We start from the raw sequence: 27,398 nt of genomic DNA on the forward strand, positions 1-27,398 counted from the left end.
GCAATCACTAAATTCACATGTATGACACTGGAAGAGATTGAATAATTTTTTTCTGGACATCTCACTTTCTTTTACATAAACATTTTAAGGTCATTTCACTGTCCAAAGTAAGAAAGAGTATTTGGAATGTCAACATAATTATTTTCATTGGAACTTTATGACAGTAAAATGCACAAGTCTAACCCATAACATTTGATTAGTAGATGCATATGACAAGGTAGAGCTATAACACCATCTTTATATCAAAATGTATTTTATCTCAGCATAATTGACAGAGGTCTATAGGAACACACAAAGCTTTTTGCTGCTCTACTGAAATATGAATCCTTTAAAAAAGATATAGAGAAATTAATAAAGGAATAGAAAGTATAGCTACCAACATTAAAAACAAAGCTGTGACAGAAGAGAGTTCTCACTTACCTGTAATAAGAGATTTTTATTTATTTATTTATTATTTTTGGCTGCGTTGGATCTTCGTTGCTGCACGCGGGCTTTCTCTAGTCGCGGCAAGTGGGGGCTACTCTTCGTTGCGGTGCATGTGCTTCTCATTGCGGCGGCTTCTCTTGTGGAGCACAGGCCCTAGGCGCGCGGGCTTCAGTAGCTGTGGCTCGCAGGCTCTAGAGCGCAAGCTCAGTAGTTGTGGCGCACGGGCTTAGCTGCTCCGCGGCATTTGGGATCTTCCCGGACCAGGGCTCGAACCCGTGTGCCCTGCATTGGAAGGCGGATTCTTAACCACTGTGCCACCAGGGAAGTACTGTAACAAGAGATTTTTAAAAACTTGTTTTCTCTCCTTAACAAAGCAGATTTGGCTTACAAATTTTCACTTTCCCCTCATTGTTCACAATCTCCCAATAAAAATAAAAGTGTTAAAGTTTATTATCAATGTAACATTTCTGTTTCTCTGTTATCAAGTAGTTATTTAAATTATAAGCTTCTTTAACATGGGAAATTGTGACACCTTTAAGGTCTTTTCTAAGTTTTGTGGGATGCTCCCAGGGGATTGTCTCTCTCTCTCTTTTTTTTTTTTTTTTTTTTTTTTTAACTAAGTATATCTCTCTGCTTCCTTTCAGGAGGCAGGAATATGCAATACCAACTCCATCAACCAGATTGCTTCTGAATTCTTCCACTTTCAGAAGCTTCCTGCCTCAGGTGACTCAGATGTACCTGGGAGCATCAGCTTCCGGGAGATCTCTCAGGTAGATGCTTGGGGTCTCAGGTCAGAACCGGCCCAGCCAAGGCTCAGGGGGTGGGAGGAGAGGGTGGCACCCAAAGCCCTGGATCTAGACTGGCCAGGAAAAGAATTCAAACAAGGGGCTCCCTGCCTGGGGCTGTTCTTGACAAGTGACTGGAATGTACGTGTTCCTGCATGAGTCTCTTCAGTGTTCAAAAAACACACAAGTCAACCGACAGCTTGTTAGTGATAAAGATAAAATACTGGATACTTCAAGAATACTTTCTAGTTTATTATTCTTTCAAGGTGCAACAGAAATGAGAAAGAAATGGGGGAAAGGGGAGAGGAGAGGAGAGCTTGAAAAGAAAGGACAAAGGCTTTGAGCAGCTACTGTGGACCAGGTGCTTTACATACCTGTCCCTCACGATCCTCCTAATTGTCCTAGGTCATCATTACTGTTTCCAGTAACAGGGAAGGCAAGTGTGGCTGAGTGTCTTTATGTGACTTGCACACGGCCCGGGGCTTACGAGCATCAGAGCTAGGTCTTTTTCTACCGTCCCTCCGTGATTTCAACTCCCAAAGTCCACTCCTTGCCAAGAGGTGACGTTGGGCCGTCACTCAGTGCCCTTGGTAAGGTCTTGTCCTAACACACTAAGCAATTCCCTTCACACAGGAAGTAGGTGTCACCCCTCTACCACCCTGGACCCTGGGTATCAACACAGTCCCTCAGCATGAAAAACTTCAGCAGCTGAGAGTCTGAATTGGGGCCTCAGTGTCTCCTCAACACTCCCAAAAGCCAAAGAATTTTCTGGGCTCCCTCTACCATGCATCCCAGGGGAGTCTGGCCAAGCTCCAGCCCCACAGGGGTTTCTTCAGGCTGAGATCAGGCCCTAGGGCACTATGTGAGGGGTTTTAAGGCTTCTCTTCAGTGGTTCAGAGTAGTCTGAATTTTATAGGCTGCCACTTGAGTTGGTTTCCTACCATCCATGGGCAGCTGACAGCTGTCAGGGAGGCAAGCCTCCCTCTTGCCAACGGCCAGTCCTGAGGCTCATTCACAGAGACAGGGACAGAGCCCAGACTGACAGACTGTTCTGGCTGTTTCTGTAAGGCCCCCAGCAAACTGGGTTTGGCTGCCAATGGCCTCTAGACTCTGCAGAACATGCAGGCCTCTCGAATACCATTGGATCAAGTTACCGCGAGCTGGGCATGGGCCTGGTAAAAGACTCTGGCCCCTCTGAGGATCGCTTTGTTTCTGCCAAATATGCTTTTCTTTCCTGCCACTAACACCTTTTGAGTTCTTGTCATGTGCAAAGAGTGGGGAGGCAGAGCCTCTGGAATGTGTTCTGTCTCCGCCAATACGAACAAAGCACCGATACAAACAAAGCGGCTACAAGCAGACCAAGAGCCATTCCTGGCGTCTTCCTAGTTTCAACAGATAGATATTGAATATCTATTCCGTGAAAAGTACTGTGTTAGGCAATGTGGAAAATGAAAGGAGAGCTCACCAGAGGATCCTGCCCTCAAAAAGGTTTAATAGAGGACATAAGTTACGGATATAATTTCTCAAAGGTAAGGTAAAATATAATTGTTGCAATGATAAAAGAAGAAGTAGAGTGGCATGTGTCCTGGGAATGGAAAGACATTACTGGCATTTGCAATATCGGGGAAGTTGTCTGGGAGTTTATTTCCCCAAAAGCAGACCCTGAGACAAAGATCTGAGTGCAGGTAGTTTATTGGTGGGGGAGAGGATCTCAGGAAGCACAGGGAGTAGAAGGCAGCAAAATGAGGAAGACCAAAACAAGATATTGTAATGAATAGGTTACCATTATGAGCGGCTGGGGCTCACCTCCGTGGGGAGCCACTGGAAGAGCTCTGAACACACCTCAGAATCATCCCAGTGAGGGAGGAAGAAGCTGGAGTGTTTTTCCCTCAACTCTCATCGCTCAGGGTTGAAGGTAGCTCCTAGGACATTAACTCTCTTTGCCTGGCAGCTCAAACCCCAGCCTGTGGCCGGAGAATACTCTCCAGAGGAAGTTCCAACTGGTTCTCCACCTGCAAGCCCAGCGACCCTCCCAGTTCTATCCTGAGCTGGGGCAATAGAACTTAAGAAGGTCCCTTTGTGTGTCTGCTCTGAATGCATCATACAATATATCCCAACTTACTTAATTCTCCCAACACCCCCCCCAGAGCTAGGTTGGCATTAACTCAAAGGTAAGACACCTGAGGTCTTTACCAATGGTGAGTCAGCGGTGAAGCCGGGATTAAATCCAGGTCTGTCTGACCCCAAAGCCCATGCCCCTTCAGCCGTACCACATGGCCAGTGCTGGACCATACCACTCTCTTGTGCTAGGTGTCCAGCATCTCTGAACCCTCACCTGGTGTCTGGTGCCCTGCTACCCACTGACTGGCTGCTTACTGGGTATTCAGATCACTGACTAACTCCTTCCGTTGGGATTTGCCTCTCTGCTGGGGCCCCCAGCTACCTTGTCTTGGATTCCCATTGCTGGCTGCATGGCTGACTCTGCCAGGCTATTTCCCTGCCCCTTGGAATCTCTCCTGCTCTGGCCAAACCAAGCCTCCCTCGGCTGCTACAAGCAGACCAAGAGCCATTCCTGGCGTCTTCCTAGTTTCCCTCAATCTGCCCCATCTGCCTGTGAGCCCCTGACCCAGGGCAGTGTGAATCCCCAAAAAGGGACAGGAAACATCAGGACACCAGAGATGGCAGGTAATCAACTCTGTGATGGCACCATGTGCAAGAGGTCGAGCAAAAGCTGACTTCCAAGATAAAAATGAACAGGCTTTTGCCCAGAACTTTCTAGATGTCTAGCCTCAGACCCAAGAAAAGTATTCAACTTTCTCCAAACTTTACGTAGAATTTCATTTACCGCAGACACCCAGGGCCAGACCGGCAGTAACAAGAGCTGGAGAACAAAAGCAATTTTCTTGAGTAACAGTCGGCAACCTTTCCAAAGGGAGGCCCCATCAGGCCGCTCTCCCTGATGCTCAGGCGTGCCTGGGCTGGGCAAGCAGGCGCCCACTCATCTCACGAGGTGGGGAAGCATGCTGACTCTCAATGAAAACCACAGGCTGCAAGGTCCTACCCCAATTTAGAAGAGCATTTCTGTTCAAAGCTGTATCACTGCATCTTAGAAAGCACCCTGGCTTCCAACTGTCTTAAGCCATAGCTGTTGTAATAAAGTAGTCTGTTGAGCTGAGGCAATTCTCTAAATACCTCAGAGCATCCAAACAAAGTATTTCCTCTTTAATACATCTTAATACCCAGGTAAGAGAGACTGAATCAGGATGTTCCTTTTCCAGCGTGATCAGGACTCACACATTTTCTAGTATCAAGGAAGACAAAGCTCATGATTCACCTAAAAAGTGGTTCTGGAATGATTTCTTCCAAGTTGAAGGAAATAATGAAGAGGATTATATGGTCCTCGATATAGTCATGAGAATCTTGTAAGTACAAAGTTTCCTCAGTCCAAACATGCTTAATTTTTTTCTGATTACCAAGTATATATTTATGGTAGAAAATTAGAAAAGTACAGAAAACCACAAAGGTAAAACTTTAAATCAATCGTTATCCACTAACTCAGAGATAACTGCTATTAACATTTTAGTGAATATATCCCATTGTTTTTTCTGTGCATGTACATTTCTCTCACCTAGTTTTTTGTTTTTTACAAAAACGGAAACATTTTGTATAGACTATGTGTATTCTGTTTATTTTACTTAATATCTCAAACAATTTCCCATGACATTAATTTTTCTTCTACAACATAATTTTAATGGTTGTATAATATTTGCTGTTGGATATTTAAGTAGTTTCTAATTTTCTCTATTAGAAATAACATCAGTAGTAAAAGTTCTCATGCCTAAATCTCTCTGTGCATCTCTACTTATTAGTTCCTTATGATAAATCCCTTGAAGTAGACAAAGTCAGAGAGTATGAATGTTTTTAAGATTTTGGTTTATATTAACAAGTTGCCCATCAAAAGTTGTAGATATTTGTAGACTATGCTCTATTCCTTGTACCTTTGCCCATAGGGGGCATTTCCACTTTTTTGCCAATTTAATAGGTGAAATTGAGAGCACACTGTTTTAATTGGCATTTCTTTTGTTTATTAGTGAGGTTGAACATTTTGTCATACGCTGTTTGGATATTTGCTTAAATATTTATAACTTTTATTCATTGTTTATATTATGGTGTTTATCTTCTCCTATTTATTTTTAAGAGCTCTTTATGCATTAAAAATATCCATCTTTGGGGGCTTCCCTGGTGGCGCAGTGGTTGAGAGTCCGCCTGCCGATGCAGGGGACACGGGTTTGTGCCCCGGTCCGGGAAGATTCCACATGCCGCAGAGTGGCTGGGCCCGTGAGCCATGGCCACTGAGCCTGCGCATCCGGAACCTGTGCTCCGCAATGGGAGAGGCCACAACAGTGAGAGGCCCGCGTACCGAAAATAAATAAATAAATATATATATATATATATCCATCTTTGGTCTACCATATTTGTTGCCAGGATTTCCCACAGCCTATGTGGGAGCAAGGCACCACATCACACAAGTTCACGGGCTCTAGTTAGGTTGGAAGTGATTTGAACAGCACTCACCAGTTATGCAGTGGTTCTGGATTCCAAACACATTGTCCAAGGAGATTGTAAAGAAAAAAAAGCAGCTGAGACTTAGTCTGAGCTCCTACCTGGCCAAGTTGATTTCTGAACAATGATACAGGACAGGATACAACAAACTTTTCCCATAAAGGGCCAGACAGCAAATAGTTTAGGCTTTGTGAGCCATACAGTCTGCCACCACTACTCATCTCTGCCATTGCAGCGTGACAGCAGCCATAGACAATACACAAATGAGTAGTTCTGTCTAAGTAAAACTTTATTTACAAAAACACTACAATCTCAATTTCATGTAAGTTTCACATCTCACTAAATACTATTCTTCTTTTGATTTTTTTCAACCTTTTACAAATCTAAACACCATTCTTCTCTCACAAGCCACACAAAAACAAGTAGTGGGCCAGATGTGGCCCATGAGCATTAATCAGTTGGCCAACCCCTATGCAGGATGAATGTCTGGTTCGTACCGATCTACTAGAGAAGCCTGAGGAAAAGGACATGTTTTAATTAGTGAGCAGAAGAGATGTGTACCACTTCCATGTAAGATCTTTAGACGCCATCACACGGCTGTACCATATTACCTCTTGTCTCACTCCCAGCAATGCCCCTGCTGCTCAGCCTGGATCCCAGACAGAAGATATACGGAGCAGGACCACAGTAAACCTGCGATGACATAAAACCTGATTGAGAAATAACCCTTTGTTGATACAAGCCACCAAGATTGGGGGATCACTTTGTTACTGCCCATATTTTAGCTTATGCTGACTGATACATACCTGAAGAGATTATTTTGTGTTTGTATTTGCTTAGCTCCTATGGGCATTTGAGTTTAAAAGTTTTAAGTCATGTCGGCTTTAGTTTCTTCAGCTATAAATTTGCAATACTCTGTATAGTTAACAGGTTATTATGAGGATAAAAATGAGATAAGATATGTGAAAATGCTTTATAAATTACAAAGCACTTTAGATAGGTTTTTATTATGTTTATTATCAAAAAGCCATAAAATAAGACAGATTTTACAGAGTTCTACTATAGAAGTGGAGGTACTATGGTCAGGGAGGGATTCAAGATAATTCAAATCACAGAATTTTTTCAAGACAAAGTGGTATTTGAACTAGATGTTGAAAGACTGGCAGGCTGCTAGTAGCAGCATGAACAAATGCAGTAGGGATGGCCCTACCTTGGCACAGTCTTGAATTCCCTTTGTCTCTGCCCTGGTTTGACGTCCTAAGACTGGTATCTGTTCATTAAGTAAATGAACAGATAAACACACAGGTAAACAGTGTGTAACAGAAGAGGACTCTGAAATGCACACTCTGAAACCTGATGTTATGTTTCAAATTATTTCATTTTGACTGGGAGTGAAGGCAGCCCAGAGGAGTTAGCTACATAATTGCTCTTTGAACAGTCCTGGCCACCCTTAGCACATTTAATTATTTCATAATTACTCCTCCTTACGCCCAATGTGGAAATTATATGCAGATTATCGATCTTTAGAATGAACACAAAAGAAAAGCAGTCATCACTCTCTGTCCCCAGCAGGTCTCCTCCCCTTATCATGAGGACAAACAGCTCTCTCTGGACAATAAGGAAAGTTGAGGAAAAGCCTGGAGGCCAGAAGAACTAGGGGTGTGAGCTTGGAGACCTCGCAAAGGGCACAGGCACAAAATGCTTACACATTTCCAGAAAGAGTTCACCTTCTAAGCCTGTGAGCCACAACTACTGAGCCTGAGCTCTAGAGCCCGTGTGCCACAACTACTGAGGCCCGCACACGTAGAGCCTGTGCTCCACGACAAGAGAAGCCACCGCGGTGAGAAGCCCACACACCGCAACGAACAGTAGCCCCCGCTTGCCACAACTAGAGAAAGCCCGCGCGCAACAACGAAGACCCAACAGAGTCAAAAATAAAATAAATAAATTAAAAAAAAAAAAAAAGAGTTCACCTTTGGTTTATCTCACCCAGATGCACAAATGACAAATGCTCCCTAAGACACCCAAATGTCCTAGAAAAGTTAGCAAAAGTCCTGCAAAACTCAAATTTTGTGAAAGTCAAAAACACTTCAGCATATTTTTTTCTTCCTTTCAATCCCCCATCAGAGCTCACTTTCTCATTATAAAAATAAGCATGAGCTGAATCTGCTGAACAATCAGTGACTAGGTGCAAAGTGGGGGCTTGCATCACTGGATTTCACCCTTACTTCTGCAGTCAGAGCTCGAGCCTTTCCAGAGTCGGTGCTCTGCACTTAGTGAGGCGATCAAAGGGAACTCATGGCAGTTGACAGGACAATGACACGGATAACAGTGACATACTCCAGGCTAACTCCTCCTGAGTCCCGTGGTCACCCACATCATCCCAGAAAGAAAGGGAAAGCCCTGCTCAGAGCGGCTGCTGCTTGTGATCGTTGCCTCTTTGTTCCTGCAAGAACCCTAACTTTCTGCGACTCTAAAATCTTACTATGGCTTTATAGAATTATTTGAGGAAAATAGAATTTGGGTAAGACCAGAAATGCATAAGTGTCTGCTTATATTCAGTATTAAATCTCAGAACTTGTCTATTACAAGAGACACCAGGAGCATCCCAACTGCCCATGAAGAGAACCACTTACCTCTTTCGTGGTTCTTTTAAGAGTCAGCAAGTGTAAAACAAAGCACTCCGCCCCTTATCCTTCAGTATCTCTGACCAAGGGACCATAATGTTCATTCAAAGCCTCTTCCCTCCTGAAGCTTATAATCTAGTTTGGGAACAAGACAAGGAGATGAATCATTAAGAAACAGCATCAGACTTGGGCGGCAGCACAAGACCCCAGCCTCAGTTTCTCACCCTTTAAAATGGGAATAATAACAGTGCCTAACTCATGTAATATATATACATGTATATATACATGTATGTATATATATAATATATATGTATATATATAATGTATATATATAATGTATATATGTATGTATAGATAATATATATTATATGTATATCAAAATACATTTATATAGCTTATATATCTAAGCTAATATATACAGTATATATGTATATATACTGCTAATATAATATGATATATTATATTATATAGCTTAGAACAGGGGGCCTGGCAAGTAATAAGTTTTAGGTATGTTATTATTTTCTTATTTTGGGTGAGATTCATCAACCCACCTGAGGAGTTTCACGCTCTTTGGACATGGCTAAACAGGCATATTTAATTCATTCTTCGGATTCTATAGACTAAAAATAAGTATGATTCTCTTGGCCCACGACAGCTAGACATCTGTTTCCTTACTGTACCCCATAGAGAAAGAAGGCATCGGGCGGAATAAAGGTCAGCAATCTGAGCGCCACCGAGCAGCCAGCCGCAGTGCGGAGCCTTGCGTCTTCCGCGCCCTTCCCCTGGCAGCCGGGAACTGAGAAGCCTGCCCATTAGAGCGCCCGAAACAGTGATTAAGATGGACATCCTCTGAAACAAATCGGAAACTTTTTCTAAAGGGGGAAAAGGCTGAACTTCCACAGTATAAATATTACTAGATGGCCTCGGGCTCAGATGCCATTTACAAACTCCTCAAGCTGCGCTCTCGCAATTTATGACATTTAACAGAGCCACTGGAGAGAGCTTCAGTCCTGCCTTCGCTCCGGAGCCAAATATTAGCCTCCTTGTGTTAATGAGGCCGAGTCAGGGACGAGTAAGACAGGAGATCATTTGAGTGACTTTGCTTGTTAACTTTCAGCCCCTTCTCTCCCCCAGCACTCCTCTCCTCTCTCCCTGCTCCAGAGAAAGCTGGGCGCTCTCAGGGCGAGGATTCAGCGCGCCCCCTTCCGCAGGCGCCAGTGCTGGAGCCGTTCATGGCTCTCCACCACCCCAAGGGTCGTGGGCTGCCCTATCCCCAGACCCCAGGGCACAGCTGGGAAGGGAGGAAGCAGGCACGGTGCATGCCAGCAGGCCCACTGGCTTCATCCAGGTCTCTCTCCACGAATCTCCCTCACTGCAGCCCGAAAAGGGGTGTGGCTCTGCTGAAAACAACTTCCAGGCCTCTGGCATGGGAAGATCTGAACTCCTACACAACATGTTCTGACCAAGGTCCACATCCGGACGGGAGGCTACTTATTTGCATACGCCTCTCCTGCACTGCAGCCCTGACCTTCTCTTGAGCAGGGCAGTTACGCTCTCTAGCCTTAGGGTCGTCAGATTTAGCAAAAATGAATAATTTTAAATATGTATTCCCATGCAATATTTTTGATATACTAAAATTTTTTTCTTTGTACATTTGAAATTCAGATTTGATTGAGCATCCTGCTATTTATCTGGCAGCTCTATCGAGACCTCAGTTTCCTCATCTCTAGATGGAATATTAAACTAGATCAGTGATTTTCAGACTTTTTAAAGAACGAAGGTCTCCTGTCAAAAAAAAAAAAAAAGTCTTGGGGACTTCCCTGGCAGTCCAGTGGTTAAGACTCCGTGCTTCCACTGCAGGGGGCACAGGTTCGATCCCTAGTCAGGGAAAGAAGATCCCACATGCTGCATGGCATGGCAGAAAAAAAAAAAAAAATCTGTCCCAGAAGCACAATGTATGGAATAGGTAGAACAGAGCTGCTATGGTTGAGGCAGAGGTGGGCAGCCAGAGCCCTCCCCCTACCTTTTGCTGAACCCAGGTCTGCACTGGGTTCTGTTTCAAAAGCAAGGGAGCAGACAATCTGTCCCACCCTTCTAATCCCTTCTGTCTCCACCAGCCTAGGCTTCTGGTGTCCTTCACAAATGAGGATCCTACAAAACTTCAGGCCACCTATGTCTGTTTCTCTGCCACTGGAATTCTTCACAGGTACACTGTCGAGGAGGTAAGGGGCTCATCCTCAGATTCACCAGGTCCTGATTCCAACCTCCAAACCCATGAGACGTGGGCTAGGCCCCTCCTCCTAGACTCATGCCATGAAGATGAAGCACCTCAGAGACTATGCGTGCTACGGGGGCGGGGGTGCACCAGCCAGGCTGTGTGTGGCAACAGGGAAAGCATGGCCTCTGAGACCAACGCTTCCACTGTTCAGCTGGGAGAACTTGGGACTTAGCCTCTCTGAATATCGGTTCCTTGATAAAGGGTCATTTTTTAAATAATCAGATAAGGTATATAGAAGAGTTTCATGAATAAAACAAGCCAGAACTTCCCCCCAAAAGAGTTCAACTCTTTTGATTTTATGATTCCATTTATATGAAACTCTAAAAAATGCAAACTAATCTATAGTAACCAAAGGAGATCAGTGTTTGACTGGGGATGGGGTAGCAGGGAGGGGTCACCAGGGGCACCAGGAGACGTTTTGGGGTGATGGGTATGTTCGCTATCTTGATTGCGATGATAGTGTTATGGTCGTGTACATATGTCAAAACTTATGAAATTGTAGTCCTTTTTTTTAAAAAAAAAATTTATGGCTGCATTGGGTCTTTGTTGCTGCATGTGGGCTTTCTCTAGTTGCGGTGAGCCGAGGCTACTCTTTGTTGCAGTGCACAGGCTTCTCATTGTGGTGGCTTCTCTTGTTGTGGAGCATGGGCTCTAGGTGCGCGGGCTTCAGTAGTTGTGGCTCGTGGGCTCTAGAGCGCAGGCTCAGTAGTTGTGGCACACGGGCTTAGCTGCTTCGCAGCATGTGGGATCTTCCCAGACCAGGGCTCGAACCCGTGTCCCCTGCATTGGCAGGCAGATTCTTAACCACTGTGCCACCAGGGAAGCCTTGTGTTTCTTAACAAAAACAAAAGTTCAAATTCATGTGACCCTGCATATGCCCCCGGCTCATGGAATATCACCTCAGCGGTACAAAGGACTCTGCACGTCATCTACGTGGACCCTCTAGCGAATGCACCCTTTCCTCCTCCCCCTCCCCTGCATCCAAATCCTACTGATTCTGTCTCCCATGTCTCTGATAGCTCTCCTCCTTCTTCTACCTCCACCATCCTCACCTGGTTCGGACACTACCCTGTCCTTCCTGGATCACTACAGAAGCCTCCTGATGGACTCCACACTCCCCAGCCTTGCTCATCTAGATCAGCTAGAGTGATCCTTTTACATGCAAATATAATCATGTCCCTCTGGTGCTTAAACCTTAAGATGGTTCCCCACTGTCCTTAGAACAAGACACAAACTCTCTACCGTGGCCTCCAAGACCCACATGATCTGGCCCTTACCCACCTGTCCAGCCACAGCCTGCACCACTCTTGTTTTCTCTGTTCCAGCCACTTTGGACTTCTTTATATGGACTGTGATCCTTCTCAACCCCGGCTCTTCCTATGTCTCCCATAAGCTATTCCCTCTACCTGAAAGAGTCTCTACCATCATTCCTCTAGGCAGCTCATCCTTTGGGTTTCAGTAGAACTATCACTTTCCTGGAGAAGCTTAATTCATTCTCTAGACAAAGTCTGACCCCCCCCCATCTGAAGTCTCCAATGCATCTCCAGTGGCAGAGCTTGAATTAGCTCCCTGTTGTACCGGCTCCCATTCTGATGACTGTTCCACCAGGCTGATCACCATCACAAGCCCTGCAGGGGCAGCTGGCATTCAAATGCCACCTCTCTGGTGCAGATGCACACTTGTATACGCTTCTGGAAAGGAACTTTACAATATGGATCATATGAGCCTTTATCTGTACTGGGCTTCCCTGGTGGCACAGTGGTGCCACAGAGAGCCCGCCTGCCGATGCAGGGGACACGGGTTCGTGCCCCAGTCCGGGAAGATCCCACGTGCCGCGGAGCAGCTGGGCCCGTGAGCCATGGCCGCTGAGCCTGCGCGTCCGGAGCCTGTGCTCCGCAACGGGAGCGGCCACAACAGCGAGAGGCCCGCGTACCGCACAAGGAAAGAATGTGTCGATGAGTGGTCTTTTTGATAATTATCTTTTTCATTGTAAATGAATACCTTCCCTTTCTGAGTTTAATGTTTATGCTCTCTAACTCACTATCTCCACTTAGGAAACACATCCTAAGGAAAAGATCTAAATGGTGAAGAAAAGTCTGTGGAGAAAAATGTTCAAATAAAATAGAAAAAAAGTGAGGTAGCCAAAGTATGATGATGGTGAAGTAAATTAAGATGTATCCACAGATTAGAATATTAAACAGTAATTTTGAAAAGCTGTTTATGGTTTCTAATGATAGGAAAAATATACTTGTGATTAAGTGAAAAGGTAGGGTTTATTTTACCTATTCCATTTTATTACATCTAATATAACTTAGAAATGTCCCACTAAAGCCATCTCTAATTTGGGAAGGAAACTGACACGAGATAGCCAAGAATTAGACTTGTGGAAGAGAATGGCAGTGGCAGATCATCATTATTATTATTTAGCTGAAATAATATCCATACATACAATATACATCGCTGAGCACATTTTCAGTCATATCAAATATCCCTCACATCCTAGCTACCAGAGTCCCCGTGAATTGCTTACACAAAATCTTCGAACAGCTAACCCCAGAATGATCCCCGTGAGGCAAGCAACTGCGTGAGATGACAAGAATGCATGTCGAATTCCTCGAAGCTACCCCACAGGCAATTTTGGTTCTTCCAGACCTGTTCCCCGAAGTCTGGCACACTAGAGCCCCCATGTAACTACACTGAGGGTATTTCATCTTTAAAATGAATATTCAGTGTGTCCCCTGGGACGCCCTCATAACCAAAAGGGGAATATTTTTGTCCTGCCCCCTGCCTTCCGCATCAGTGACTAACAAACGACTCATCACCTTCCTGTTTCCCTGCGAGGAAATACATGTTTCGCCAGGCGAAATTGCCTTTAATTCTGTTCTTGATAAATAGATTAAAGATGTTATTAATAGTGTAAAGATTCAGGGAGTGTTGTTTATTTGATTTACTGTAGAAAATATCCAAAAACTAAGAAGCTGCTTGGTGTTGCGGGAAGAAATTGTGTTTTAGAGTAACAGAGGCCCGGATTCAAATCCTGGCTGAGTGTCTTTTGAGATATTTAGCCTGGCTAAGCCTCAATTTCCTCATAAAATAATGCTCAAGTACTACTTGGCCAGGTAGCCATGAATTTAAGCCTTGTCCAGTGTCCAGCACATTATGGAAACATAATAAATTGTTTGTGAATGAATGGCCTTAAAATGCTTAGCAGAGTGCCCTTCCGTGTCCATCGGTGCTTCCCAAGTGTTGAAGTGCATAAGGAAGCCTCTTGGGATCCTGACAAAATGCAGATTCTGACCCATTAAGTCCGGGATGAGGTTTCCGACAAGCTCCCAGGTGACACCAATGCTGCTGGTACACAGACCAAGCTTTGAGGAGCAAGGTTTTACATCACGGGTTCTCAAACCTGGCTACACCTTGTCAAGGAAATTTTTTAAATACTGATGACTGGGTCCCAGCCCCAAGATTCTCATTTAGTTGATCTGGAGGTGTGGCCTGAGCCTTGAGATTTTTTTCTTTTTTTTTTTTTTGGCCATGATGCATGGCATGCGGGATCTTAGCAGTATCTTAGTTCCCCGACCAGGGATCGAACCCATGCCCCCTGCAGTGGAAGCACAGTCTTAACCACTGGACCGCCAGGGAAGTCCCAGCCTTGGGATTTTTAAAAGCTTCTCAGGAGATTCTGAGGTGCACCCATGCCTGAAACCCGCTACTCCATACAGTATGTGCTTAATAAGTAGGACCTATTATAAATTTGATGAGCATCCAGATGATTGTGATCATGCTTAAGTAACAATATAACATACTGTAATACTATTCTATAGTAAATAATATATACTATGCTGTATAAAGAGCAGAGAGAACCAAGTAACTCAGCAGGTAGGTCTTAATTTGCCAAAATGCCAAAGAGAATAGACCAATCAGAGTCTATGCAGAATTTAGAGATTGCTAAACTTTAACTACTCTAAATGAGTTATATGCAGTGCTTTAAAGAAAAGTGCTTTTTTTCTTTTTCTTGGTGTGGTACGCGGGCCTCTCACTGTTGTGGCCTCTCCGGTTGCCGAGCACAGGCTCCGGACGCGCAGGCTCAGCGGCCATGGCTCACGGGCCCAGCCGCTCCGCGGCACGTGGGATCTTCCCGGACCGGGACACGAACCCGTGTCTCCTGCATCGGCAGGCGGACTCTCAACCACTGCGCCACCACGGCAGCCCTGGGTGCTTTTTTTCAAAGGTGTCTCTTCAGACGTATTCCAGTGCGTAGTTCACATAGGGAGGTTTCCATCCTATCTTGTTAACTAAAATGTTTGGGTTTCTTTTAACTGTGCATTCTCATTTCCAACAGAGTGTGGGAGCACGAGACACATGATACCATAGGGAAAATGTCGAGGCAGCGTTTTCAAACATAATCATCCTAATGTGAAGGGACACGCAGTTCAGAAGAAACAGAGTAAGATGATATAGCAAGGAGAGAAGGGAGCAGGTGACACAATCTGATGTGACGCTGACATGCCAGATCAAAGACTCTGACGGGTGAGAAACATTTCATTTGGGAATCAAGTGAATTGTTATAAAGTTAAGAGCGAGAAGGACGACTGTGGAGATAATAGTACTGGCTTTCAGCCACCCACATCTAAGGACTTTGCCCAGAGGAACTATTCAAGTGCTCGTTCAGAACACACTGTCTGGAAGCATAAATGAAACTGTCCAGGATTCCGGTGGGGTCTGCCTGTCTTTAAATGTCTCCACCCCAGTCCTGGAACCTCTGACCTTCCTGAGTATGTCACTCAGATTCCAACAATCTTCCTCAAAAGGGACCAATCTCCTCTCCCTGAGAGATTTATGTATTCTACCCACTCGCTGAGTTTAGCACTTAATTTGCATTTATCACTTGCTTTTGGACTCACTTATTATCTATGTCACTAATTTTTTTTTAATTGAGGTATAGTTGTTTTATAATGTTGTGTTAGTTTCTACTGTACAGCGCAGTGGAGTTCCCTGTGCTATACAGCAGGTTCCTATTAGTTATCTCTTTTATACATATTAGTATATATACGTCAATCCCAATCTCCCAATTCCTCCCACCTCCCCCACCCACTTCCCTCCTTGGTGCCCATACATTTGTTGTCTACATCTGTGTAGGCCACTAATTTCTAAGTTAAAAAATTATTTTTTCCTGCACCATATTTTCAAATTATTAAATGTCTTTTCATACTCCTTTAAACCTAATAATTTTACTATGTCTTCTTAATTTAACTCTTTCTACCACTTTACTGTTTTGCAGAACAAATCTGCCACTTCCAAGGAAATAATTTGAAACAATTCATTTGCAAAGCTGAGCAATAATTGCCCACTGAGGAGTCTGAAGAGAGAACACAGAATGGCTTTCTCTCTAGGCTTGTCACTCTCTGAGGTTGCCTGAGTTGGGCAAGACATTTATTCTTTTGCACCTTGTTTTTTCCATAAGTGTTTTCCATAAGTGTATTGAAAATATGAGAGATTTTGATAGAATGATACAAAATTTCTCAGAAGAATACAACATTAAAATTTATCAAGACCAAGTAGGAGTAGAATTAATATGAACCAATTGTACAACTTTGAAGGAATCTGAACATATCGGAAACAACAAAATTATGTTTACATTGACCAGATCCAGAGTCTTAATAAAGTTCAAAGAATGCTATGGAGTTAATAATAATTGGATTAAAAATGTGAAACTATATATTTTCATAATGGTGATCAGAATCAGAAAAGAAAGAATAAAAAACTGAATTGAAGCCTCTGGCTTATGCGGGCAAATGAGAAATCTCAGTAAAGTACAAGTAGACAGAGCAGCTGCAAGGGTCTGACATCAGGGAAGAATGCGCCACACCTACATCCACTCAATAGAGTTGAAAGAGAGATCTAGTTCTAAGCGCTGGGAGGAAACACAGCCTGATAGGTGCAATATCGTCTCTAAAGGGTATAGTCAGAGAAGATGATGCCTGACACACGGTAGGTATGCTTGGATGGATGGATGGATGGATGGATAGATGGATGGATGGGTGGATGGATGGATGGATGGGTAGATGGATGGATGGGTGGATGGATGGATGGATGGATGGGTGAATGGATGGATGGATGGGTGGATGGGTGGATGGGTGGATGGGTGGATGGGTGGACGGATGGATGGGTGGATGGATGGATGGGTGGATGGATGGATGGATGGATGGGTGGGTGGATGGATGGATGGATGGATGGATGGATGGATGGATGGGTGGGTGAATGAAAGGGTGGATAGGAGGTTGATGGGTAGATGAATGCATGGACGAATGGGCATTCAGATTCAGAGTCCAAAAGAGATAGCATGCTACCTAAAAAAGGCAGCTAATCAGGGGATAAAAGGGACACAGGAGAAACCCAGCAGCCTTGACAGGCAGGCAGCATCAGAGATATCTATCTGCAGATAGAAGGTATTCAGGGAGAGAGAATGAAGAGAATCCTCACCCTGAACAAAGAAAAATAAATGGAAGATTGTTGAAACAATAATTTGTAACAGGCAAATAATACAAAAACTAAACTCTCCAATGAAAATGCCAACAATTGGGTCTTGAGTGCTAGACAGAAGCTCAGTTATCAGACGTAAGGCACAGGGTAAGATGGATGTCTCAGGACTGGCACACAACTTCAGTTATCAGCATCAGCGCATGAGGTCAAAGCTGTACCAGCACCAAAGGCCACTTGATGCTCAAACCTGAAACTCCTTAAATCCCTCTTGCTTGCAAGTGGGATTAGTCCTTGAGTCCAGGGCAGAGCTGAGACTACAGGTGTGTTCAGGGAGATGCAGCCTTGGGGAGAAGAGGCAACTGTGGCTGGAAATCAGACAACCTGGGAAGCAAAAAGGACCCTAATAACTCCAGTGAAGAGAAAGGAGAACTGGGGTGAAGTTCCAGAAAAATGCAAACATCAAATTCCACGGACCTTTCCAACAGTCATCTGAAAGCAGACCAACAGCGTTGTGGTTGAGAGCTTGAATCCTCATGGGGTCCCACTTCTACATGCCGCCATTACACTAGTAACCTGGTAACACCAGCGCCACCAGCCACTAATATTCCTTGACTTCTCTTCTGTGCCAAGAGCCCTGTCCCAGGTTTCCATCAGGAAAGGGAATTCCTTTGATTTAGAATAAACTGATGACAAGAATGGTAAGACTGAGAAAAGGTATTGTGAAAAATAGCCAAGGATTTTTTTTTTTCCAAAATCAAAACAGAGACCATACATTCGAGTGGCAGGGACTTCTGCCACCTATTAAAATTGATGGGAGGGACTTCCCTGGCGGTCCTGTGGTTAGGACTCTGCGCTTCCACTGCAGGGGCCACGAGTTTGATCCCTGGTTGGGGAACTGAGATCCTGCATGCCGCTCGGCCAAAAAATAATGTTTTTAATTAAAAAATAAAAATAGAATTGATGGGGGGCTTCCTTGGTGGCGCAGTGGTTGAGAATCTGCCTGCTAATGCAGGGGACACGGGTTCGAGCCCTGGTCTGGGAAGATCCCACATGTCGCGGAGCAACTAGGCCCGTGAGCCACAACTACTGAGCCTGCGCGTCTGGAGCCTGTGCTCCGCAACAAGAGAGGCTGCAACAGTGAGAGACCCGCACACCGTGATGAAGAGTGGCCCCCGCTCGCCGCAACTAGAGAAAGCCCACGCACAGAAACGAAGACCCAACACAGCCATAAATAAATAAATAAATATTTTTTTAAAAAATTAATAAAATATAATTGATGGGAATGGTCCATTTGGACTCACGGATATACCACTTGCTGCAATCAAAGCGCCACAGTGTGCAGAAGGCACTTCCCTTTCCAGCCCAGGTCCAGTCCTCTTATGCCCTCATCCAAGTTGGCCTCCGTGGCTGAGCCTCTCTCCAGCCAAAAAGGCAAAGCTGAAGAGCTGAGGTCACTGACTCGGGGCCCCGGGATGGAGGCAGCTTGCTCTTATGGAGGAAAGCCCCTTCTCCCATCCTTCCACCTGCAATTCTGAGGGGCCTTCTCCACATCAGCATTCTGAAGGTGTCCTCTGACGTGCGGTAGCATTGAGGCTGAGCAGCTGTTTTGGTTTCCATTCCATATATTTCGCCCCCAGCATTGCCTCCAGCCCCTCTCACTTGCTTAAGAGGATCATTTGCTGCTGATGTTTGCTGGGAGCGTCAGTGAGATGTGATACTGCTGCCTTTGCTTAGCAAATAACCCTGGTTTCAAAGAAGAGAGACAAGCTGCCTTGTAAACCCAGAGCCGCAATGAAGGATTCCAGAAGGAAGACTCGACTTTCCAGAACCAGGGTCTGTGGGACCTCATCCCACAGCTCTGTGAAGCGCCATCCGGCAGCATCCTTACCCCTGGAGCAGAGTGTCGGTAACAAAGGAAAGGAAGTGCTTCCCCAAAGTCTGGCTCCCTGCACCGAGAAAAGTGAAAAAAACTGCCTGAATTCTGAATGTTAATAAGCTGGCAGTCACTGGTCTGTCGTTAGAGAATAGGAGCGTACCCCCATATACTAATGGAAGATGCCTGTATCTTCCACACCACAGCATCCTTGGTGCTGGCAATGATGCCAAGGAGATCTCACCCCAGGGAACCACTCTTCCGGCCCTGCCCTCCATGCTCTTTCAAAGAAGAATTTGTCAGGGCCTGGAACTCAAGACAGAGCATCTTTATTCCATTCACTTCCACTTCCTTGAGAGCTTGTCCTAGCTTGAACCACTAACACCATCCTCTTTTTCTGTTCCTCCTCCTGCCTTCTCGCCCTTCTTGGATTCCCTAAGGAGTGAAGCAGGGTTAGCGAGGCAGGACAAAGAAACTAAAGGGATGGATAAAGCTGGAAGTGGAGACCAACCCAATTAATTTTCACCACTGTTGGGGACTTCCCTGGCAGTCCAGTGGTTAACACTCCACGCTTCCACTGCAGGGGGTTCAATCCCTGGTCAGGGACCTAAGATACTGCAAGCAAGCTGTATTGACGGGCCCTTCCCTGTCATCCTGGCAGAAAGCTGGAGAATGACAATGCCTGCCTCGCAGGGCTGTTGAGGGAATTAATGATATAATGAACGCGCAGAGCCCAGCAGGCAGTAAGCATACAATAAACGGTAGCAGGTATCATTGTTTTCTCCCCGGACAAGCCATGCACACCAGCAACCTGCATATCATTGTTACTGTCTCTGTCACTGGCTACCACAAGTACCACACACACAGTTCAATCTCAGCAGACGAGGCAGAGGCAGCGTCACTCCGATCTGGCTGCCTTCAGCTGGCACCCCTGGAAAGCAGGCAAACTGTTCCTATGGAGGCGGGGTGAGCCCCAGAGGACAAGCTTTGCCATTGGAGAGGACTGACCTTTAAGCTGAAATGGAAATGAAACAGAAGTCCTTTTCAGAGTTCAAAGCATCCAGGTACCTCTCCTTTCCCTTTTGTAACACTGCCCAGTATTTGCAGTTACAGGCTGGCTTCAGAGAGTAATGCTGTAGTTCCAAGGACACCCTGCATCAATTTCTGATCCACCTGAAACCAAGTAAGTGCCCAAGAATATCCCAGACCCTGTAAGATTTACAGACCAATTTTCTAAACCTAAGTGGTTTGCATAGGCTTTGGATAAGAATCTGAAAGCATGTTTCCTTATCTACACTGGACCACTTTAAAAGAAGAAGATACAATATTAGCTTTCTAGGGAGTGGTTTGCAGCAATACAAGGCCAGGAAAACAATCATCTGGAAAATTAGTGTTAAAAATCAACAGTTCCCCTACAGGAAAGACATGAGGCTGCATCTCATAGAGCTTGGGAGTATATACCTGAAATCGCTACTGTGATACAAAACTCACCAATTGAACTCCAGTGGTATCATTTATTTGGACCCTGACCACTGTCTCCCAGGTTATGACAGAAGGGATGTGATAAGAGGAGATATTGTCTATCTGGATAGTCACGGGGTGTGGTTGGAGGTCATAAACCTGCAGAGGTGTTCACTTCCCATTACAGCCTGTTAACAGCTCTCACCATGGAAGGCACGGTGGTCCTGGGCCCATGTGTCTCAGATGGAATGGAGACACTGAACTCTATGCAGCCACAGCAGAAGCCAGAGGTTTCCTGGGTATAATCTCCCCTTTAGTCAGTCAGTACTGAGTGCTCCTAGGATGAACAGGATTTTCCTGGGAGCCTAGAAGCATATTCTTAGAATTAGAAGCAACCCCACACCACTTAAAATATTTACCATATTGAACTGGGAAAATGAAAGTCTTGCCGTGTAAGCATGAAAATAAATAATATCCTTAAATGGCAAAGAGTATTTAGATATAGATTTTTCAAGTATTTCTCATCTTTGTTGACCATCTGAGGTTTTTCAAACATCACTTTGATCTTCAAATGTATTGTGGGCTATCATGGCATCTGTCCATATCTCAAAGCAGTTTCAAAATCAGCAAATTCCCTATTTCCCCCAGAAGGAATCTCTGAGACCATTTTACAGGTAACCGGGAAAGGTGGAATCCCAGCACACCTGAGGGAGGGGAGTGTGAGGTGAGGAATGTTTAAGAAAATATCTGAGGTCTATTGGGCACAAAATAAATAGACAAAAACCTGACACGGTTTCCCCCATTGCCTCCCACACACCTGCCTTCTGGAAAGGCATGTCCTTTCACAGTCCTGCTAGAGAACATTTCCAAGGTAAGAACCGTCCAGAGGAAAGGACTCCTTTAGCAGGGCCCTTTGCATCACCTCCGAGCTTCACCTACTTTTCTCCATCCTGAAAACTTGCCTCCTTTTTCTCCTTTCCACCCCGTCTTCCTTGCACAGGCAGCATCAGCAATAACTGGGCATTTGTTAGAAACTCAGACTCTCGGACCCCATTCCAGCTACTACACAAGCATTTCTCTTTTTTCAAGACCTCCACGTGATTTCCTTGCACGTGAAAGTCTGAAAAGCCTGTGCTACGTTATAGTCTCTCTATTCCTCAACCCACTTGGCCCTCCTGAGTCCTCCCTCTTTTGATTAACAACCCTGAAGGTTTTCTCAGTGATCCTGTCCTGATTTCAGCCTCAAGCCCCTGTTGCTCTCCTGTCCCATCTCCGCCCATATATGAGGCTGAGTGTAGGAAGAGAGTACTTTTATTTTGTCTCTTGTGCTTTTCATTATCTGACCTTACCTAGGTTTGCCCTGTCTCCTTCACAACACCTGTGGCTCAACTGAAACCAATCAGTTGCTTGTCTATCCTATGCCAGGCGCTACGGTTAAAAAAGGGAGCAAAGGGCTTCCCTGGTGGCGCAGTGGTTGAGAATCCGCCTGCCGATGCAGGGGACACGGGTTCGTGCCCGGGTCCGGGAAGATCCCACGTGCCGCCGAGCGGCTGGGCCCGTGAGCCATGGCCGCTGAGCCTGCGCGTCCGGAGCCTGTGCTCTGCAACGGGAGAGGCCACGACAGTGAGAGGCCCGCGTACCAAAAAAAAAAAAAAAGGGAGCAAAGACACTGGTCTGTCCTCCGGGAGATACGTCCACACGGGGAGAGCTAGACTCTCTCTTGTCATTCAGCCCAGCAGCAGCTCTGCTGGGAGCTCTCCAAGGCCACGAACAACTGAGAGAACAGCTTCACCAGCCAAAACAGAGCAAACATGACAACAAACAAATTATAGCTAAATTTGGAGGTAAGAATTCAGTTCTAATTAGGAAAAGTGCCCAACTCTCCTTTCTGTACTTGGATGAGACAGCCAACGCCCAACGCAGAAAGACCACCAGGCACCCTATCTGTCCACTACACTTGCCTGTTTCTTCCTAATAAGACATTTGCCAATGCACACAAGACCCATCTGGCATCTTCAATCAAAGCAACAGTATGGGGCTTCCCTGCTGGCGCAGTGGTTAAGAATCCGCCTGTCAATGCAGGCGACACGGGTTCGACCCCTGGTCCGGGAAGATCCCACATGCCGCGGAGCAACGAAGCCCGTGTGCCACAACTACTGAGCCTGCGTGCCTAGAGCCCGTGCTCTGCAACAAGAGAAGCCACCGCCATGAGAAGCCCGCGCACCACAAAGAGAGTAGTCCCTGATCCCTGCAACTAGAGAAAGCCCACGCGCAGCAATGAAGACCCAACGCAGCCAAAAATAAAATAAAACAAAAAAATAAATTAATTTTTTTTAAAAAAGCAACAGTAGGGAAGCAGTTGCACACCCTAAAACCCTTGGGGTCAGATCCCTCTCTTAGCCTACTTTCGCCAGTATCACCACCGAATGTGAACATAAGTGGCAGAGTAAGAATGGCCTCAAATTCTTTGTAACTCCCTCCATAAAACTGTCATTTATTATGGTTACCAAAGTGGAAAGAGGGGGAGGGGTAAATTAGGAGTTTGGGATTAACCTATACTCACTATACTATATGTAAAATAGATGACCAACAAAGACCTACTGCATAGCACAGGGAACTCTACTGAATATTTTGTAACAACCTTTAAGGGACAAGGATCTGAAAAAATTACATATATATATAACTTTGCTGTACCCCTGAAACGACCACAACATTGTAAATCAACTATACTTCAATAAAAAAATTAAAAATTTAAACAGTCATTTATGAACCACTCCCCTTCATCTAGACTGGCTCTGTGACTCCCTAACGATCTGAAGTGGCACCACAGCAGTTCCAGGCCTGAGCCTTAAGAAAGCCTGGCAACTTCCACCTTTGCTCTTTGGAGATCCCTGAGTCACCAGGCAGGTAATCTGAGTCTCCTGATGGAGAGACCCCCATGGACAGAAGAGGTCCTGAGACCGTGGAGAGGGACGGAGGCTCAGCCCTCCCACTCAGGGTAGCTAGGGTAGCCCCCCCCCCCCCACGACTTGAGGTCTATGCACCATCGGACTGCGCTTCCTTGAAAGAGACTCCAAGTGACACAAGCAGAGCTGCTCCGCTGAGCCCAGAGCCCGGCCAACCTACAGAACCAAATGAGAAATAATAATACGGTGGTTGTTTTAAGCCCCTAAGTTTGGGGGGAGTTTGTTACACAATAATAAATAACTGATACCACACAGTTCTGGTAAATCAGAAATAGTCTTGGGATCTCAAGAAGCTAGCCCTACCTACCAGAAATCTACCTCGGGTGAAAGAAAATAACCAACACTTCCAGATGACCGACCAGCGGTCAGTTGCTACATCACCTGCCTCCCAGTGCGTGGGGAACAAACACTGTAACACTTGGCTACAAGAGGGCGATTGAGAAAGGACAGGGAGGTGGGCATCCAGCTGATTTTCTTCAGAGTGAGACATCTGCTTTCAGGTGTCGCCAACCAAACCCTCAGCCAGCTGAGGGAACCTGCCACCTTCTCCCAAAAGCTACGAACTATGTCGCTTTCATCAGTGCCTGAACTCCAAACCGCAGCACACTGCTGGAGGAAAGGATAGACTCTACAAAAGACGGGTCAGGCTTTCTCGTAGAAGTGCCAACATCTCATCACGGATCACACAGGAGGAATGTCTACAGGGGTTTGCAGTAAAGAGGGTTGGATCTGCCGGAATCAGAAAGCCCCAGACACTTTTTCCTGATCGTCAAGTGTTGCTCAACCCTCAGGTGGCGATCATCCACTCACTTCCCAAGACTGCAGGAAAAGCAATGCGCCCAAGACCTGATTTACCGTATAATCATTATCAGTCAGTCTCAAAGAGCGACTCACTGGCTCAGTCCAGAGGGGAGGACCAATCAGAAGCTAGAGGACTTGAGATGCTGCCTAATGAGACCAGCCAATGCGTCGCCAATCAGCAACCCAGTCGGGTGAAAAAGAGAAAGCTCTACGGGAGGCCTGCACTGTCCCAGCATCTATCTCACGCCAGTGGGGAAGACTTAACTGAACTATCAGCTGTAAAACAGTCAGCACCCAATGCATGGTTGGCAATGCCCTGGGAAAAGACACATATAAAAACCTACACTGAGATACAGTCAACTACAATTAGGGGAGTAATTAAAGTAATTAGGGTTTATTTATATGAAACTTACTGTTGCCATTAAAAATTGTGTCTAGGAAGGGAATTCCCTGGCAGTCCAGTGGTTAGGACTCCATGCTTCCACTGCAGGGGGCCACGGGTTCCATCCCTGGTCGGGGAACTAGGATCCCGCGTGCCCCACAGTGTGACCAAAAAATATATATATATATATGTCTAGGAAGAATACTAATGACATGGTAAATGCTTACAATGCTTTCTAGCCGAGCAACCTTGGACACCTTACTGAAGTTTTCTGCGCCTCTGTTTCCTCATATGTAAGTGGAAATACAATCACATTCCATTAATTTTTTTTTTTACATATTTACTGGAGTATAATTGCTTTACAATGGTGTGTTAGTTTCTGCTGTATAACAAAGTGAATCAGTTATACATATACATATATCCCCATATCCCCTCCCTCTTTCGTCTCCCTCCCACCCTCCCTATCCCACCCCTCTAGGTGGTCGCAAAGCACCGAGCTGATCTCCCTGTGCTCTGCGGCTGCTTCCCACTAGCTGTTTTACATTTGGTAGTGTATATATGTCCCTGCCACTCTCTCCCTTTTTCCCAGCTTACCCTTCCCTCTCCCCATATCCTCAAGTTCTCTAGTAGGTCTGAGTCTTTATTCCCGGCTTGCCCCTAGGTTCTTCATGACCTTTTTTTTTTTTTTTTTTTTTTTTAGATTCCATATATATGTGTGAGCATACAGTATCTGTTTTTCTCTTTCTGACTTACTTCACTCTGTATGACAGACTCTAGGTCCATCCACCTCACTACAAATAACTCAATTTTGTTTCTTTTTATTCCATTAATTTTGAGATGCATGTTTTCCCATATTTTAACATCTCTGAAAAAAAAAATCATCATTTATGGTGACTTACAATGAATTGGTAGGTTTTTTTCTTTATTTCTTAGTGTACATATGATGATGATGCATCTTGGAACCCTGGCCTCTTAGAATCGATGAAAATGTAGGACTTCCTGCATTAGGTCTGTGTGAGGATTAAAAGAGTTAATATAGGTGACAATCTAAAAACTGCCTCACAAGGGGCAAGCACTCAAACCAATATTAGTTATTATAACTGTTATTTACTGGGAGTTCCTTTTGGACACAGGTACCCATCTTTGCAGGAACACGGACAGGCAATCCCAGCGAAAACAAATATATTCTGCTCGTTATGTTGGTGTCTGGACTTTATATCACCCATCCCTCCCCCTCCGTTTAGGGCTCCTCAAATCTGGTTGCACAGGGAGACACTTGGGGGAGATTTTCTAAAGGCTGATGCCTAGTACACCCCCCACCCACCCAAGACACACACACACACACACACACACACACACACACACACACACACACACTCTCTGCTTTAACTGGCCTGGGATAAGACCCTGGCATTGGGATTTTTAAAAGCTCCCTAAGTGATTCTGATGTAGACCCAAGTTTAAAAACCCATTGCAGTAAATTACAAGGTCTTTGAGACTAAAGGCCTTTCTAGGAAGAAAACCAATATAGCAGTGCAGTTAGGGTCCTGGAGTTGGCCAAGCCTGGGTTCCAATTCCTGTTCCTCCCCTTGACCAGCTAAGTGACAAACTGCTTCACTTCCCCCAGCCTCAATTTCTTCATCTGCAAACTGGGAACGAAACCTACCTGCTAGAGTTGTTTAGGGCAGTCATGAAATGAGCTAAGCATACACACTTCATAATTAAGTTATTATTAGTGTCACTGGATGGCCATTTCAGCATCGACCCAGTGACTTGCCAGTGGAGGTGCTTAATAAATATGCCTCGGTCTGAACGTGGAGACGAGAGGAAAGCCCTCCCACAAGAGAGGGGCATAGAGAAGGAGGTAATCAAACGATGCCAGGTTACGGCCACTCTCACAGTTCAGCCTAGGCCTGTCTGCGCCTCACGTGGTGGGAACACAGGAATTATCACACCTCATCACCAGCTGGGCGGATTCCTGACAATGACCGCCAAGGCAAAGACCTCTGCCCTCCAGACACCCCCTCCGAGTTCAGTCTCCTGTGTAGGTAAATTGGCAACTGAGCAGCATCTGATAACTTGGTCCACAAATTATCACAATCTGAGGGATCTTTCAGAACAAGGGAAGTTGAAACGAGGTAATGTAGAAATACTCTATAAATGCAGGGCTGCGATGTTCCTCTCCTCAGGGATAAACCCTGACCTCGAAAGCTGAGTGGAGACAAGGTCCCGTCCCCACAGGCCTCCCATCCTGTGTGCCTGGGCCGGGGGACCTCCAGCCAGGGCTTGCCACACTCCAGCAATAAGCTGTACTAACAAGGATACCCGGGAAAATGTGCCAAAGCTGCGAAGGGAAATGAGCCCCAGGTCCTCCCAACAGCATTAAATTTTTATTTCTTGACTAAAGAGAAGCTCTGTGGAAGGGAAACAAAACTAGAATGGAAATCATTTGCTGCCCTCTTGTGGGTGACTTGGTATCCTGTCCCTCCAGTTTCCAAGATGAGACACAGGCAAAAAGGAGGGACATAGACTTGGTGTCCAAAAGCTCTGCTCGCCTCTGCAAAGCACCTGGAAAAACTGTACTTTTGCTTGCTCCAGACCATCCCATGTGTGTCTGGAAATCGGTCTAGTTCTAGCCAAGGTTCAGTGCACTCAAAGGGAGTCTGGGTATCCCTTTAGCCTTGGAGGAAAAGGTGAAGGAGGAGAAACAATAAAATGTCTGACTTAACAGTGTTTATAATTTTCCTGTGCTA

At 45.4% G+C, this 27,398-nt stretch overlaps 1 protein-coding gene across 1 annotated transcript in view; it reads right to left on the bottom strand.

Moving 5' to 3' along the window:
- Window positions 1–8,443: 8,443 nt before the first annotated feature.
- FAXC (failed axon connections homolog, metaxin like GST domain containing) overlaps window positions 8,444–27,398 on the bottom strand; it is a 113,617-nt gene continuing 94,662 nt past the window's right edge. Inside the window, exon 6 of the mRNA XM_067011520.1 lies at window positions 8,444–8,536. Coding sequence (XP_066867621.1) covers window positions 8,502–8,536 — 35 coding nt within the window. The 3' untranslated portion in view covers window positions 8,444–8,501. The remainder of the gene's footprint in view (window positions 8,537–27,398) is intronic.

The sequence above is a fragment of the Kogia breviceps genome, chromosome 13, assembly GCF_026419965.1.
Source record: "Kogia breviceps isolate mKogBre1 chromosome 13, mKogBre1 haplotype 1, whole genome shotgun sequence".
In the NCBI taxonomy this organism is placed as follows: domain Eukaryota; kingdom Metazoa; phylum Chordata; class Mammalia; order Artiodactyla; family Physeteridae; genus Kogia; species Kogia breviceps.